We start from the raw sequence: 15604 nt of genomic DNA, 5'->3' as shown, positions 1-15604 counted from the left end.
GCCGACTGCAACTGGTTGCGGGGTCTGCAGGTGGTTCAGTTCCCTGGAAAGGCCTTCCGCCTTCCTTCCTAGTATGACCCTCACTGAAGTGTGGGGCCCTGTTCTTATATCTCATGTCCTGCCTCTGCACTTCCTGTGAGGGGAAAGGCCTGGTTCTAGCTGCATCCAATAGGGAGAATTAATCCCCCTCCCCCATGCCAGAATTAGTCCACTGTGCCTCATTACACGGTTCTTTTCTCTTCCAAGTTTTCTCAATGGAGTCCAAACTAAACCTTGGAAAAACAGATATGTGAGTAAATCTGAAATGTTTAGTTAGATGCAATCAGGTTATTTCCTTTTTTTTTTTGGTTTGTGGGATTCTGCTGTGCTGCACCCAGGTACCTCCCCCCATACACTGTCACTTTTAAACTGAATTCCTGGGAAACAATTCTCTGTGCTTTTAATCTGCTCTTTTTCAGTTGCTCTGTAATGCATAGCCACCACATATGTTTTACTAAGCATGTCTTCTTTGTTTTGTTAGTCAGAAAAAAGATGATTTTATTTATGATCTGGTTCCTGTAGCCTAAAAGGCAGGAGGTTCCACGTGCACATGCCTGAGAGTGAAAGGTCAACTGTTAGGAATTATGGTTTCTTTTTAAGCTCTCTCGTGAGGGAGGGTTAAAGAACGTTGGGGTACCCCACAGGGAGACATTCCCAAGTGCATCTTCCTGGGTTCTCAAAGGAGTTTTTGCATTGGGTGGTGGCAGCATAACCTTGGGGAGGTTTTTTAAGCAGAAGCCTTTAGTGGCAAGTTATTTTAAGGTCTTTTGCAGGTCCCCACATGTGCCAGAGTGAAGAACAGTTTTGGCATGTGCCAACTACGCAGCTTTCATCTGATTCAATGTCTCTCTTGAAACTCAACAGCTCTTCCATCTTTCTTACCTGCATAACTTCAGCGTTTTCAGTCTTCATCTTTTAACCAGGGTCTTCAAACACAGATGTCCACCCTGATACCATATTTCCCGATATTTCTTTGCTGTTGGCCAAAAGGGCCAGATCGCCAGCATACATTCGTTTTTTCTCTGTCTCCACAGGCTTGTTCTTGTACTAATTAATTCCATAGCTAGGATGAAGAGAAGTGGATTCAACATGCTGCCTTGTCTTAATCCCTCCATCCCCTCAGAACACTCTAGAATGCCATGTATTGGCACCATCTTACCTCTACATGCAGGAACTGTGTGAAGGGTCATCGCTTCTCGAAGTCCCCCTCCCATCCATCTCAATACCTGAAACTCCAGCTCCTGTGGAACCAAGTTGCATGCGTTCTCTAGAATATAGCAATTCCATTGTTCATTCTTTCAGACTTTTGTCTTGTTGCAAAATATTGGGTCTATATTATTCCTTTCCTTCCTAAAGCCATGTTCTCCTCTCCTGTAATTTCTGTTGCCTAAAGCTTGCCTCCAAAACTCTCCAGGAATTTGGGAGGCTGACTTGGTAGGGTGATGCTTTGATAGGCGTTTGGATCATTAACATTATTCTTTGCATTCAGAGAGGCACAATCAATCCCATTCTCCACTCATCTGGCATCTTGGCTTGCTCTCAGCAGACACATATATGACATTCCCCACATTACAATTTGGACCATTCAACAGCTGTGTCCCTCCAGCCCGAGATACCGTTCACATTGCTTTTTCACTGCTAAACAGTCACCTCTCAGGCTCTGCCCACACCCAGCCTCTAACTTGTAACCTGCTCTCAGGTAAACATTATTGAGTGCCACTAGCCAGCCACTCATGAATTCAATGGCAGAGCAACACCCACAAATTTTCTTGTCCCAGATTTCCCCCCAGAGATGTGTCTTGTCGTGTACAATGCATTCACTGCGCAGTAGAAGCTCACATCAAATCTGTCATTTCTTCAAAAGGAATATGATAATGCACCATCTTTGTTGCCCCAAATGGAGTTTTTCATATACTGTAACACAAACACATTGGTTAAGAGAAAACAGTAATAGAACAGTGAATCCATCTGAACTTCACAGAGCTGGATTTTAAGGGATTGCAAGTGATGATGTATAAAACTCAGAATTGAGCACAAAAGGAAAATAAAAGAAAATAAACAAACTAATACCAAACTCCACCAGCTAACTAAGCTTAAAAGCAACAGTTTTGTCTCATCAGAAGTGGCAGTGTATTTCACAAGGCTGGGACACTTCCTCCCTGAGTTCCTTGCCTTTCAGGTGTCTTTTTCTGTTTTAGGCAAAATTTAATAGATTTTTGTGGGCCCTAAAAGTTTCATTTTTTTCTGATGTGAGAAAAAAATTAAAACATTTTCTTCAACCCTAAAAGTTGGGTTTTTTTCTTCTGATTTTAAAAGAAATTAAAACATTTTTGTGGGCCCCTAAAAGTATCATGGGCCCTAGGCGCTGTGCCTAATGGATAGGTCGGCCCTGATTAGTAGGAGGGAAGAAGGTAAATATACCTGGTGCATCACCATGTACCATTTCAGAATGTTGTACACCCATAATTACTGAGCCTGGTGATTTAAAACTTTACACTGGAAGCTTTTTGTCTTGTCCTGTGTGTACATACTTTATCTGCAGCAATAAAGCCCCGAGCTCAGGGTAGGAGTATATCTATGTTTTAATCACTAGAGTGATGCAACTTCTTTCATTAACTAAGCTGTGTCTACAGTCGGGTGTTAGATCGACCTAACTACATGAATGTTTTCACAGCATTGAGCAATGTAATTTTTTGCCAGCCCCAAACCATCATCTTTGTCACATGAGAGTCATATGTGGGTCCTGCAGCTTAGCAGGCCTGGGATGGAAGTTTCCATCCCTCCATACCCAGCTTAGCATAGCCTGGGACCCTGCAAGCACAAACAGTAGATGGGCTTTATCAGCTCTAACCCTTGAGCTGGGAAACTACTGAGCGGCAAACAAGTTTGACCTCAGTCTCAGTCCATAAGAGTGATAAGAAAGGCATTGAGCCACCAAGTAAACAGTTGTAGTATAACTAGTGTAGGGAGTTTTGTCCGGTGAGTCTCTTCAGGGACCTAAACCTTGAAGGGTGCCCTGAATCCCCCTAGCTGGAGCCACGTCCACTGCAACCAGGTGTGAGGTGACCAGAACGGGACTCTCCGCAGACCTGAAAGGGCATAAGCATTTCCAAGTGCCTGTTACTCTCATATGCATTGCTTTGCCTTTGCTGATTGTTGTATTATTTTGCAGTAGTTGTGTAACCATTTGGCAGTATTAAGCCTGTAATAGTAATGATGTCGTGAGATTTGTATTGTTTTGCAGTAGCTGTGTAACCATTTGCCAGTATTAAGTCTGTAATAGTAGTGACGTAGTGAGATTAATAAAAAGCAACTATCTATCCCTAATCGACTCTGTCTTGAAGCGAATCCACAACCCTGTTGGGCCCTGGCCCTGTGATTTGACAATCTTCCTCCAGCTTTTTGTACAGTTCCTCTTCAGCCTCCATTCTTGCCTTACAGTATATCTACACAGCAGCGTTATTTCGAAATAAATCATTATTCCAAAATAGCACAGTGCACATCTACACTACAAGCCATTATTTCGAAATAGTGTCAAGCTGGAGGACTTCTTATCCGACTCCTATAACCCTCATTTCACAAGGAATACGGGAAGTCGAAGGAAGAGTGTTCTTCCTTCGACTTCCTGCTCGGTAGACAGCACCAAAGCCAAATTGAGTTATTTCGATTTAAGCTATGTAATTAACTTAGCTGAAGTTGTGTAGCTTCATTCGATTTTAGCCCTGCAGTGTAGACATACCCTATAGTGCTTCTATAGCTTCCTTTTTTGCTTTTGCACTAGTATTTGATTGTCTCATTATAGGATCATAGAACTGGAAGAAACTATGAGAGGTCATCAAATCCATTCCCCTGCACTTATGGAAGGACTAGATCATCATCTGGATCATCCCTGGCAGGTGTTTGTCTAACCTGCTCTTATCTTCAGTGATGGAGATTCCACAGCCTCCCTACACAATTTATTTCAGTGTTGGACCACCCTGACAAAGTTTTTCTTAAGGTCCAACCTAAACTTCCCTGTCTGCAATTTAATCCCATTGTTTCTTGTCCTGACCCCATAGGTTTAATCCCATTGTTTCTTGTCCTGTCCCTATAGGTTAAGGAGAACAGTTTTTCTCCCTCCTGATGGAAAATGATCTGCATTCTCAAACTCTGGACAATTCTTTTCTTTTCACCTTCTGCACATCAGGCTTCCATCACCATCTTATCCTGCCCACGCATCCCATTTTATCACCCGTCCTGCTGCATATTCCCTCCACTGCCATAGTGGAACATTCTTTATACTTTTTCATTTGCATGCAGACTTAGTTGTCACTGGCAAAGCGTGAAAGCCTTCCTTCATTTTTTGGCAGAACTCTTCCTTTTCTTGTTTCTTTAATATTTACAGATATTTTTCACTTCTTTGAGATTATGATGAAAAGAGTATAGGCTTAAGCAAGTATTGTGGTACAGCAGCCGCCTGCCAAGCTGTTGTTTTTGACACTGCTGCGTTTGTTGGAAGGCCAGAATGGGTATCATTCTGAAATCCTTAATGACAGTTCAGAGATTTCAAGGCCAAAGGGGGCCACAGTGATCATGTAGCCTGACTGCCTGTATCAGAGAAACCATAGAGATTGCCCCACAGAATACCTAGAGCAGGTCTTTCAGAAAAATAACCAAATTGATGCTGGAGAATCCACCACAGCCAGTGGTAAGGTGTTCCAATGGTTAATTACTCTCACCATTAAAATTTATATTTTAAGATTGATTGGCTAAGTGCTCCTATGGATTTGAATTGACAGCCTGCACCACTGGAGATAGATGCTGCAGATCAGTGCCTACAATCTGTGTTTTTGACTGCTCATACAGACAGTGGGGCTACTAATGCATAAAGTTAGTAGGATCAGGAATTGGTTTTGCACTAGAGTGTCATAGCTTAATCTGATAAAGAATGTATACTTTATACATAGTATATTATGACATTTATAGGGCATTGTCTTTATAGCATGTTCCCAGTTATAAATACAAACACTGTCAACCCAAACACACTGTGTGTGTATTAGGGATGTGAAGTGTTAACCGAATAACCACTAAGCATCTCCCTTAATGGGTGATGGTTACTGGTTCGAGTTAACTGGTGGGGGCTGGAGCAGTTCCCTGTGGGCTGGGGGTCCTGCTGCGGACAGGGGCTGCTCCAGATGTCTGGAGCTGCCCCTGTCCATGGCAGGCCAGGGATGGGGGAGAACGCAGGCAGGGGCTGCTTCGGCTGGGCTGGAGCAGCCCCTGTCTACGGGGGTGCGGGGGTCACTCCAGCTCAGCTGCAGCATGGGGGGTGCTCCGGCCCAACCTAATTGGTTACCTGGTTAAACTTCACATTTAATTGGTTAACCAATTAAACGTGATTTTACATCTCTAGTGTGCATGTGTCATCTATAGATAGATGATAGAGAATATAGGTGCTTATAAAATATATACAGCATAGTAAAATATTGCTGTATTTTTAAAAACAGCTGCAATACACCTGGTATGCATTGTATTTCATGCCTCATTTAATGCTTGCGCTTAAAAATACATCCATAGCTAATGAAGAAAATGTTAATCATAAATAAATATAGAAATATCCGTGATGCCTGCTTTTTTTTGTGTGGGGAAGACAAAAATGCTGTGAGTTTTCATTTGCATTTAAAACATTGAGATGTTGCTTTTAAATTGATTATTCAGTGGAAATCATCTGTTGTTCATTCATTAGTTTAAAATATCAAAAAGGCTGTTGAGTTTTTGAACAAAATGTAGCCTGGTTGTGTGTGTGTTTTCAAGAACATGAAAGATTAGGCTAGATAACAAATTGTGCGCAGGTTGCGATAATAACGATACAAGATTCTTGGATTGCTGTCATGGCAACTGAAAGATCGGGGCAAGAGGTTTAGGATATAAGAACTATCACATATATTAGATCAGAGAAACTGTGTAGCTGTGATACTGAACAGAAGGCTGTAATAAAGGTAATGAGAAAAAAGACAGAAGCTAGTTGAGCAGACTAAGAAATTAACCTCTTTGATATACTGAAAGGGGGGAAATCATATCTAACATCTAAAAACATTGAGTAGTCCTGTGACACCTTAGAAATAAATGCCTAGACTTCGTCTCTAAGGGTCCACAGGACTTCTCGTTGCTTTTACAGTTACAGACTAACACAGCTAGCCCTCCGAGATATTTAACACCTGTTCAGTTGCTCTTAATGCTTAGGCTTCATCATCTGAAATTGTCTTACACACAAGGAGAATTTAGGACTCTGGAGAGCTAAACATGAAAAGGATGAAGTAGCAGCCACCTCTCGCCTAAAGCATCCTGTGCTATTCCTCTTCCCTTTGAGTTTCCTGGATCAAAAAGGGTCAGGACTTTTGTCCTACATCATTTTGATTTTTGTTTATATGCTAGTTGATAGAAACACATGCTAATGGTTTGCATGCACGAGTTCTGACCAGCTGATTGGTCCAGCCCTCCACTTGCCCCAGCTCAACTTCATGTCACACCTGCTCCTCTTACCCTCTTCTGGCTTGGCCCTCTCACTTTCCTTTCCTATGCTTTTCGTTCCAGTAAACTCCAGCACCCCCACCCCAAATTGTGAAACTAACATGACATTTGCCACTCTCACAGTGTTCACCCTGCTTGTGTGTTCTATCTCCTCCCCTGCCCTCAGATATCTGGTCTGTTTAGACTGTAAGTTCCTTGGGGCAAGGGTTGTCTGTCAAACTGTGTCTGTACCACAGCTGGCACAATGGGGTATTTGTCCATGACTGGAGTCCCTAGGCTCTACCATAATATAAATAGTAAGTGTGGAAGAAAGCATGGGCTACATAACCAAAACTGTTACGTTCTTTTACCATAGTAAAGCTAGTGAAATGCACAGAATCCCATGATGGCTCTATCCCCCATCTCCTTAAAGAAACCAGTTCCTTGAGATACTCTAACTTGCTACGTGTATGCTAATCTGTCCAGGCGTACTTCTGAAGGAAGTGTGAGACTAGCTGCTATTTAATCTCCTCCCTCCCATGAGGATCCTGCTGCTCCTTTCCATAGAAAGAAGAAATATCTGAGAACAGCACATGCAAGGAATGCTGGGTACAACTACAGTTCTCAGGCCCTGGGGCTTCTCATTAATCAATGAACTGCCTATATGTTGGCCTTGACAGTACCAGGTGGTACCGGGCATTGCCATGCTCAAGAGGCAAGACAGGATTCAGTCATAGCCATGAATCACTTGATCACTTTGAGCTCTTGATTACCAATTCTGTTCGTTCCCTCTGGGGCACCTGGCATTGGCCACTTTTGGCAGGCAGGATACTGGGGTAGATGGACCTTTGGTCTCACCCAGTATGGGTGTTCTTATGTTCTAAAAGCTCTTCCTTGAAAAGAGTTGTCTTCAGAGGGAAGTTGCATGTTGTGATATACCCAACCAAATGCCTTTGGTGGGACAATTGGGTCATAAGTAGCAGGGCCGCATTATGACTTTTGTGGGCGCCCTAGGCACTTTTGCCTAAGTGGGCCCCTTCCTCCATAAAAAAAAAAAAAAAATTATTTTTCACACAACTTTAAATACTTCAACATTTTTTTTCTGTTTTAGGCAAAATTTAATAGATTTTTGTGGGCCCTAAAAGTTTCATTTTTTTCTGATGTGAGAAAAAAATTAAAACATTTTCTTCAACCCTAAAAGTTGGTTTTTTTTTCTTCTGATTTTAAAAGAAATTAAAACATTCTTGTGGGCCCCTAAAAGTATCATGGGCCCTAGGCGCTGTGCCTAATGGATAAGTCGGCCCTGATTAGTAGGAGGGAAGAAGGTAAATGTACCTGGTGCATCACCATGTACCATTTCAGAATGTTGTACACCCATAATTACTGAGCCTGGTGATTTAAAACTTTACACTGGAAGCTTTTTGTCTTGTCCTGTGTGTACATACTTTATCTGCAGCAATAAAGCCCCGAGCTCAGGGTAGGAGTATATCTATGTTATAATCACTAGAGTGATACAACTTCTTTCGTTAACTAAGCTGTGTCTACAGTCGGGTGTTAGATCGACCTAACTACATGAATGTTTTCACAGCATTGAGCAATGTACCTAGGTCATCGACTTAAGCTCTAGGTGCACGTCAGAGGTGCCGCTGTGATCGATGTGGGTATAATTTTAAGAGATAAAGGTGAGAGGAATCTCCTCCCAACCTCTAAATTGGAAGGAACACTCTGTTCTCGCTTCCCTTTCCTCCACCCCCAGATTCAGCCCCTTCTTGGCAGCTGCCAAGCAAGCTGGTGGGGGGGAAAATAGCCATCTGAGTCCTTTGCTTAGTGCAGCGTGGCATTCTTTCCTTGACTCTGCCACTATGGCTGCTCTGTGGGGCAGACAACAGGCTGATTTTTGGAGCCTCAGCCCCCATACTACCTGCCTCGCAATAGACTCTGTATTCTGGGCAGGACCTTGGCAAACCAACAAGCCCTGACCCCATCCACATTCATTTCCCCCCATGCTCCTCCTGAAAGATATTTGGAGCTGAGGAGAAGGAGGAACCAACAAGGGGGAAGGGAGCTTCTGAGGGTACAAGATGGGAGAGGGAGGACCTGAGGTGAGGGATCATGGGGAGTGGCAGGCTGAGGGGGGAGTTGTGGTGATGGATCTAGATGTGAGTGGCTCAGACATGGCAGTGGGGAGATGCAGGCTCAGGGATGGGCCTTGGGGAAGAAAGCTGGGGAAGAGGGTAAGATAAGGTGGTTTGGGGAGGAAAGAGGTGGAGGGAAGTGGATTCGAGGGGTCTGGTGGGCAAGTGGAGTGAAGATGGATATATGGGGAAGACGCAGCGAGTGAGTGGTGGGGAGCCTGAGGTACTGAGAGAGCCTTTTTGGGAGCAGGAAGGAGGATTTTGGTGGATGAGAAGGATTGAAGCCGGATGAAAGTCTGTTTCCCCTTAAACTATGTGTACTGATCAACAGGAGGCACCCACTGCAATGCATGCTCATGCCACACGTAAAGGCGTTGACAGCTGAGCCTGTTCTGTGAGGTCCCCTCGGTGCTGGAATGCACTGCGGGAGCCCACAGGGGTTACCAGCATAGCTTGCAATACAGGCAGTCCCTGGGTTATGTACAAGATAGGGACTGTAGGTTTGTTCTTAAGTTGAATCTGTATGTAAGTCGGAACTGGCATCCAGATTCAGCCACTGCTGAAACTGATCAGTGGCTGATTCCAGGAAGCCCGGGGTAGAGCAACTCTGCCTCGGGCTTCCTGTAGTCAGCGCTGGTGAGTTTCAGCAGCGGCTGACTTGGGGACGCCTGGGGCAGAGCAGCTGGGGTGCTTCTGGGTTGCTCCAGTAGCGCCGCTCCTCGGCGCTACTGGACCAACCCACCAGCACCCCAGCTGCTCTGCCCCAGGCGTCCTGATTTAGCCGCTGCTAAAACTGACCAGCAGCGGCTGAATCAGGATGCCTGGGGCAGAGCAGCTGGGGTGCTACCGGGTTGGTCCAGTAGCGCCCAGAGCGGCGCTGCGGGACCAACCGGCAGCGCCCCAGCTGCTCTACCACAGGCGTCCGGAGAAAAGCCTGGTCTGCTGGGGGGCGGAGGGGGCGTACTAACTGCGCCCCCCCCCCAGCAGACCAGGGAGACGCGGGCGGCGGACCGAGACACACCGTGGTCCCGCCGCCCGGGTCCTCCGCGGCTTTGCTCCGCGTCTCCCTGGTCTGCTGGAGACCAGCAGACCAGGGAGACGGGGAGCAAAGCCGGGGAGCACGCAGGCAGCGGACAGCCCAGACGCACCACGGTTGTCCCGCTGCCGGCGTCCTCAGAGGCTTTGATCCCCGTCTCAGCAGACCAGGGAGATGGGCAGCAAACCCCGTTCGTAACTGCGGATCCGACATAAGTCGGATCCGCGTAACTCGGGGACTGCCTGTACTGAAAGTCCCTTTTATTTCAGACTAGCACATTTACCTTAAGGAGGGGCTTAGGGCAGGGTGTTGGGGGTGTGGTGGGTGCAGGAGTCAGAGTTGTGGGGTGAGGAGGGAATCTGGGTAGGGGATTGTGTGTGTGTTTGTAGGGGGATGCGTGGGGAAAGTGGGGGTGGCTGCTTGCTCTTCCCTTTCCAGTCCCTGTCAGGGAGCAAGAGAAAAGTACACAGCTTGTCTGCCCCCAGCCAGAGTGAGGAATGCAGCAAACTCTGCACTTTCCCCACACTCCCTGATGAAGGGGAACAGCCAGCAGTGTCCCCATATGAATTTGGGCGTGGGACTTCAGTTCCATCCCCAGAACACCTGGAGTGGGTAGAAAGCTCAGAGCTGGGGCAGCTCCAAATTGGGGTGTGCCCCCCCCCCCCCAGCCAGTCCCTTTCTCCTGCCTGGTGATTCTGTCCCTTTTTTCTGTATGGTGTTTCTGAGAAGCCCAGTCCAGGCACATCCCATTTTCCTGGCACAACCAAACCCTGACCTTGCTTTAACTTGTGTTTTGAGGAAGCTGTATACCAAATGCGGTGGTCCTATCTCTTACCATTTAGGAGGCGTTCTTGAACAAGTGGGCAGACAGACAGACAGACAAATTCTCGAATATATAGTAGTGTGTCCACAGAGGTGGTTATACCAGCATCGTTAGAGCCATTTAATTGTCCCTCGGCAGGTCTGCTGGACAGTTTCCCCCATATTGACTAGCCCTTCCTCAGTTTTCTCTTTTGCTTCCTGAGACGTGTCTTTCAGCCCAGTTCAATCACCAGAGTAGTTTTCTACTTGTTAATCATAACTGACCCTGCTCAAACAGTTGCTTGCTGTATGAAAATAAACAAAACACTTTTTTCTTGGGCTGAACCTGCTGCAGAGTAACATTTTTCATCTGATGCTGAAAAACTCAAATGCCAAGCTTTTCGTTTTAATCCACTTCAAGTGAGTTTGTAATGAAACTGTTGGCAAACCTTTGTTTACAGAGACTCGGGTATGTTCTGTTATACAGTTGCAGTCTCAAGGTCAATGAATAGGCAGCGTAGCGTGCGTGGATGTTTATTCTTTTTGTGTTCTTGACCTTAACTGAAAAATGCAACATATTCAGTACACCAGACTTAGTCTATCTAAACTATATTATTTATTAACCACTATATACTACTTCTGTAGTGCTTTCCATCCAATGCTATGAAAGTATTAACTTCCCTGCAAAATGTGCTAACATCCTCGTTTTACAACAGGGAACACGGAGATTCAGGGCATGTCTCCACTTACCAGAGGATCAATGCTCTGGCGCTCAGTCTTCTAGGGTTCGATTTTGTGGGTCTAGTAAAGACTTGCTAAATCAAATGGCCCATTGGCATCGGTATATTTTGTGGTTGTGAGGAGTAAGTGAAGTCGACAGGAGCATTTCTCCTGTTGACCCCCTGTGCTGACGGTGCCAAGCTCAGCTGAAGGAAGGTACATCGACTCCAGCTATGTTATTTATGTTGCTGGAGTTGTGTATCTTAAGGCAACCTTCCCCTTGCAGTGTAGACTTGGCCTCTGAGAAATGAAGTGACTTGTGCAAGCAGATCAGTGTTCAGCCTGACAGTGTCTGAGAATAAACTAACCAGTGGTATGCTACGTTTGTGCAGGGAGATATTACAATTGTAACAAAAGAAGGAAATGAGCTGTTAAGTAGTTTAGAAGAGCCTGATGCTGACGAACATAGACAGAAACAACACCGCGACAGACCTGGAGACTGGGACACTGTGAATCGGTGAGTGCAACGTGCCACATTTTTTTTATTTGGAATGAGAATTCTCAAGATATTCAGACTAAAATAAGACTTTAAGTGTATTAAGCCATGCATGCTTTTCCACATCAGCAGTGGTCAATACAGGGAAAGATACGATTCTGTCATGGGCTCTCTTCCATCTCCACCACTAACTTGTTTTTGCAAGTGAGTTACCTTGGCCGTGACTCTGTTTTCCCATTGTAAAATGGGAGGAAGTGGCATAGCAGCACTCTGAGGGTATGTCTAGACTACATGGCTCCGTCGACAGAGCCATGTAGATGAGTTTACTAGACATAGGAAAATGAAGCGGCGATTTAAATAATCGCCGCTTCATTTACATCAAAATGGCCACCACGCTATGCTGATCAGCTGTTTGGCGGCACAGAGGGGCAGTCTGGACTCTCCGTGATTGACAACGGAAGTCTTTGTCGACCGCTCTGGTAAACCTCATTTTACGAGGCATAACTGAGCGGTCGACAAAGGCTTCCATTATCGACTGCAGATCATCCAGACTTCCCCTCTGTGCTGCCAAACAGCTGATGGGCACAATGTGGTGGCCATTTTAATGTAAAAGAAGTGGCGATTATTTACATCACCACTTCTTTTTCCTATGTCTAGTAAACTCATCTACATGGCTCCGTCGATGGAGCCATGTAGTCTAGACATACCCTGAGTGAAAGTCCCGTAGATGTTATAGATAAGATAAAATAGAAATAATTATACCTACCTCACATTGGCCTTAATGATGTCTGTAAGGTTCTTTGAGAGCTGCACGCAATGAGTTAGATATACAACTAATGAGTTATCATTAGAGATGGGACCCGAACGGAAAGATTCAAAACTCCTCTTAAGTTGAGTGGACTCTGACTTTGCTCAGAACTTTGCTGTTTAGTCTCATCTCCCATTGACCAGTACTGGCCAACTCTTTTTTTAGTCCTCTCCTTTTTCATCATTGTTCAGGTTACTTGCTCAGTTGCATGAGATGGAAACCGCTTTTGATGGCTTCTGGGAAAAACACCAGCTAAAAATGGAGCAGTATTTGCAACTATGGAAGTTTGAGCAAAGTTTTCAAGAGGTATGGAAAGACAGATTTTTTCTCTCTACACAGCTGGGTGTAATAAAAAGAGATTGCAGCAACTGTACTATTGTACTGTCAGACACAGGCTTCCATTCAGAATAAATGCACAGAAACCTTTGTAACCCGATGGTGGGAAGAAAAGGCAGTACCACCCAAAACCATAGACACACTGAAAAGCCAAATAGAAGCTGAATCCTATAACCCAAGGGTTCTAAAATGCAGGGGCTAGGGCTTTCATTGGTAGAACTCTCTCTCTCTCTCTCTGTGGGTGTGGGTGTGGGTGTGGGTGTGGGTGTGGGTGTGTGTGGGTGTGTGTGTGCACGTGCACACCAGAAAGACAAGACAAACTGAAGTAATACTAACTGAGAGAGACTGAGAAAGAGCCAGGACAAGTACAGAAGTATAAGAAGCTAGGGAAGGAGCTTCTGGATCCGTTTTTGATGAAAGAGGACTGGGCTATAAGCAGAGACATATCTCCTTTTGGTTTTAATTCCTTCTGCATTTGGAGAAGTAGGATTTTGTACATTCCCTGGTAAACAAACAAGATTGTGTGACAGAAAATACAAGTCTCTCTGGTCAATGTTGACTCCAAACTGAGACACGTGCAAGACCCCAATCTTTGCCACTTGAGGCAAAAAGGGTTGATACTGGATAAAACCAAGGCTACAGCCCTGAGCAACATAGTTCTATTGAATTAATCTCCTGTGTAGCTAGCGTTATATCATTGGGAGAGCTGCTCCCACCCACAGATTAACTATGCCAATGGGAGAAAATGCCGCATAAGCGTTGGGGTATCTTCACTTGGTGCAGCATGTTTCCGGGGTAAACCTTCCTTTAGAAAACCACAGCTGATGATTGTCAGGCTTTGGTATGTTTTTCTTGCAGTTTGAGATGTCTCACTTAGAAAGCTTAACAATAACTTAATGAGACCTATGGTTTTAGTGCTGAACCCAAGTTCATGCACTGTGCTACACCCAAGTGGGTTTGGTTGTACTTCCATCTGCTCTCTATGTTCCTCTGTGGTAGCCCAATCTATTCATTCCCCAGCTGATCTCCATGTGTGGTTTTCCATGTTATTTCTGATGCTCTGTGTCACTTTGTTTGGTGTGAGAACAGTTTTATGCTGATCACTTGTGCCTTTCTGCAATTGTTATCTTCTTATTTTTAGCTCCAGAGAACCATGGAATTTTTAATGGGTCAGCAAGCCGAAGTGCCGGATACTGGAAACAGCGTGTCTGAAGTCAAACAGAGACTCCAAGACTTGGGTAATTTAGATGGAATGGCTCAGGTGAGAGAATCTTTTAAATGATAGCGGTACCCAGGAAACATTATAGGTGCTTTCTGAGCTTGCCAGGACTACGGCTCTGAAACGGCCTCACTCCCTTCTAACTATAAGAGTGCATCTTTCAACTCTATGGAACTTCATTCAGCACACATTGAAAACCTAATGGCCAAGAATTTGGTTATCCTAGCCAAAATAAGTCACGGAACCACCACAAAATCTATCACAAATAAAAAAACCAGGGTGCTGCCCATATTAAAAACCAGGGTGCTGCAGATCTGGGGGAAGAGTTATTTATCTAATAAATGAAATTACTTAATCCCTGTTCCATAGGTGCGCACCATCAAGTGAAGAGGCAAGACAAGTCCCTGTCCTAAAATGTTGGCAAGCAAAGTGGGCAATGTATAGGTGAAGCATAGACGATGTGACAAAGAAGGAGAGGGACAGATGTGGTGAAGTTTGCTGGGAGTCTTACCGATGGCATGCTTTTGGCTTAGTGATCTATGGTATTGGGGGCCCAGCTCCTTTTGGTTTCTTTGCGAATCTCAGTCACTGTTAATACGATTACGTGAAAAGGCCTTGGGCTGATGGGCCAAGAAGGGTGCATTTAAGCGGAAGCTTGAAAGAATAAAATGAGCCATGAATAATGAGGAAGGGTTCCCAGGGTAGAGCCCACAGGGGAGAAGACCCTGGCAGAGATGCTGGGCTTGACTGCCGACAAGGTGGTTAATTCTGCGTTGTCATCAGGAGAATGAGCCAAATCAGCCTGTTAACCACCTTTGAGGGCAGTACTTCTGGAAATGATGGTACAATATCCTAGGCAGCTCTGGCCATGCAGTTGTAGGCCAGCCAGAGTGTTGTGGTGGTGGTTGTTTATTTTCCTCTTGAATGATAAACCCACGAAAAGCTGCCCATCCCAGGTTGCAAGTACCCCATTTTCAGCTGCATGCTGAACTAGGGATGTCATAGTGTAGTCGAATACCCAATTAACCAATGAGCCTGGGCTTATCGGTTTTATCTTATCAATTACCTGCCTCTCCCGCCCCCCACTGCCTGTATATCAGAGGCAGCAAGAGGGGAAAGCAGGAGCTAGTACATGCAGGAAGCCAGCTTTTAAGCCAGCTCTCCACGTGTATTGGCTCATGCAAGCCACTTGCCCCCTGCCCCCCAAGCTGCTGCCTCTATATCAGAGTCAGCAGCAAGGGGACGGAGAGGAAAACCCCCTCTGTCACCTGCCCCCTCCTTGCTGCCTCCCACAGAGACAGGGAGGGGGGACTGATAGGAGCCGGTGCAAGGGGGGAGCCACCTGCCCCTCAATGCTGCTTCCTCTGTCAGAGACAGGGTCATAACAAGGGTGGGGCAAGAGGGGCGCTTGCCCTGGGCGCATCATAATCAGGGGCACAAAGACACGATAAGTAATAATAATAATTACAGAGAGGTAGCCATGTTAGACTGATCTTGCTAAAACAAAAAAGCAGCCATGCAGCAC

At 45.4% G+C, this 15604-nt stretch overlaps 1 protein-coding gene across 3 annotated transcripts in view; it reads left to right on the top strand.

The window, feature by feature from the left end:
- Positions 1–15604, top strand: part of MCF2 (MCF.2 cell line derived transforming sequence) — a 128692-nt gene that overhangs the window by 51559 nt on the left and 61529 nt on the right. For all 3 annotated transcript variants that reach the window (XM_075941058.1, XM_075941057.1, XM_075941059.1), the window contains 3 exons: positions 11613–11737; positions 12716–12830; positions 14002–14121. In XM_075941058.1, the coding sequence (XP_075797173.1) occupies positions 11613–11737; positions 12716–12830; positions 14002–14121 (360 nt within the window). The remainder of the gene's footprint in view (positions 1–11612; positions 11738–12715; positions 12831–14001; positions 14122–15604) is intronic.

This window comes from Pelodiscus sinensis, chromosome 13, assembly GCF_049634645.1.
Source record: "Pelodiscus sinensis isolate JC-2024 chromosome 13, ASM4963464v1, whole genome shotgun sequence".
Taxonomy (NCBI): domain Eukaryota; kingdom Metazoa; phylum Chordata; order Testudines; family Trionychidae; genus Pelodiscus; species Pelodiscus sinensis.
The sequence above is the reverse complement of the archived record's forward strand: the minus strand, read 5'-3'. Positions and strand labels throughout refer to the sequence as shown.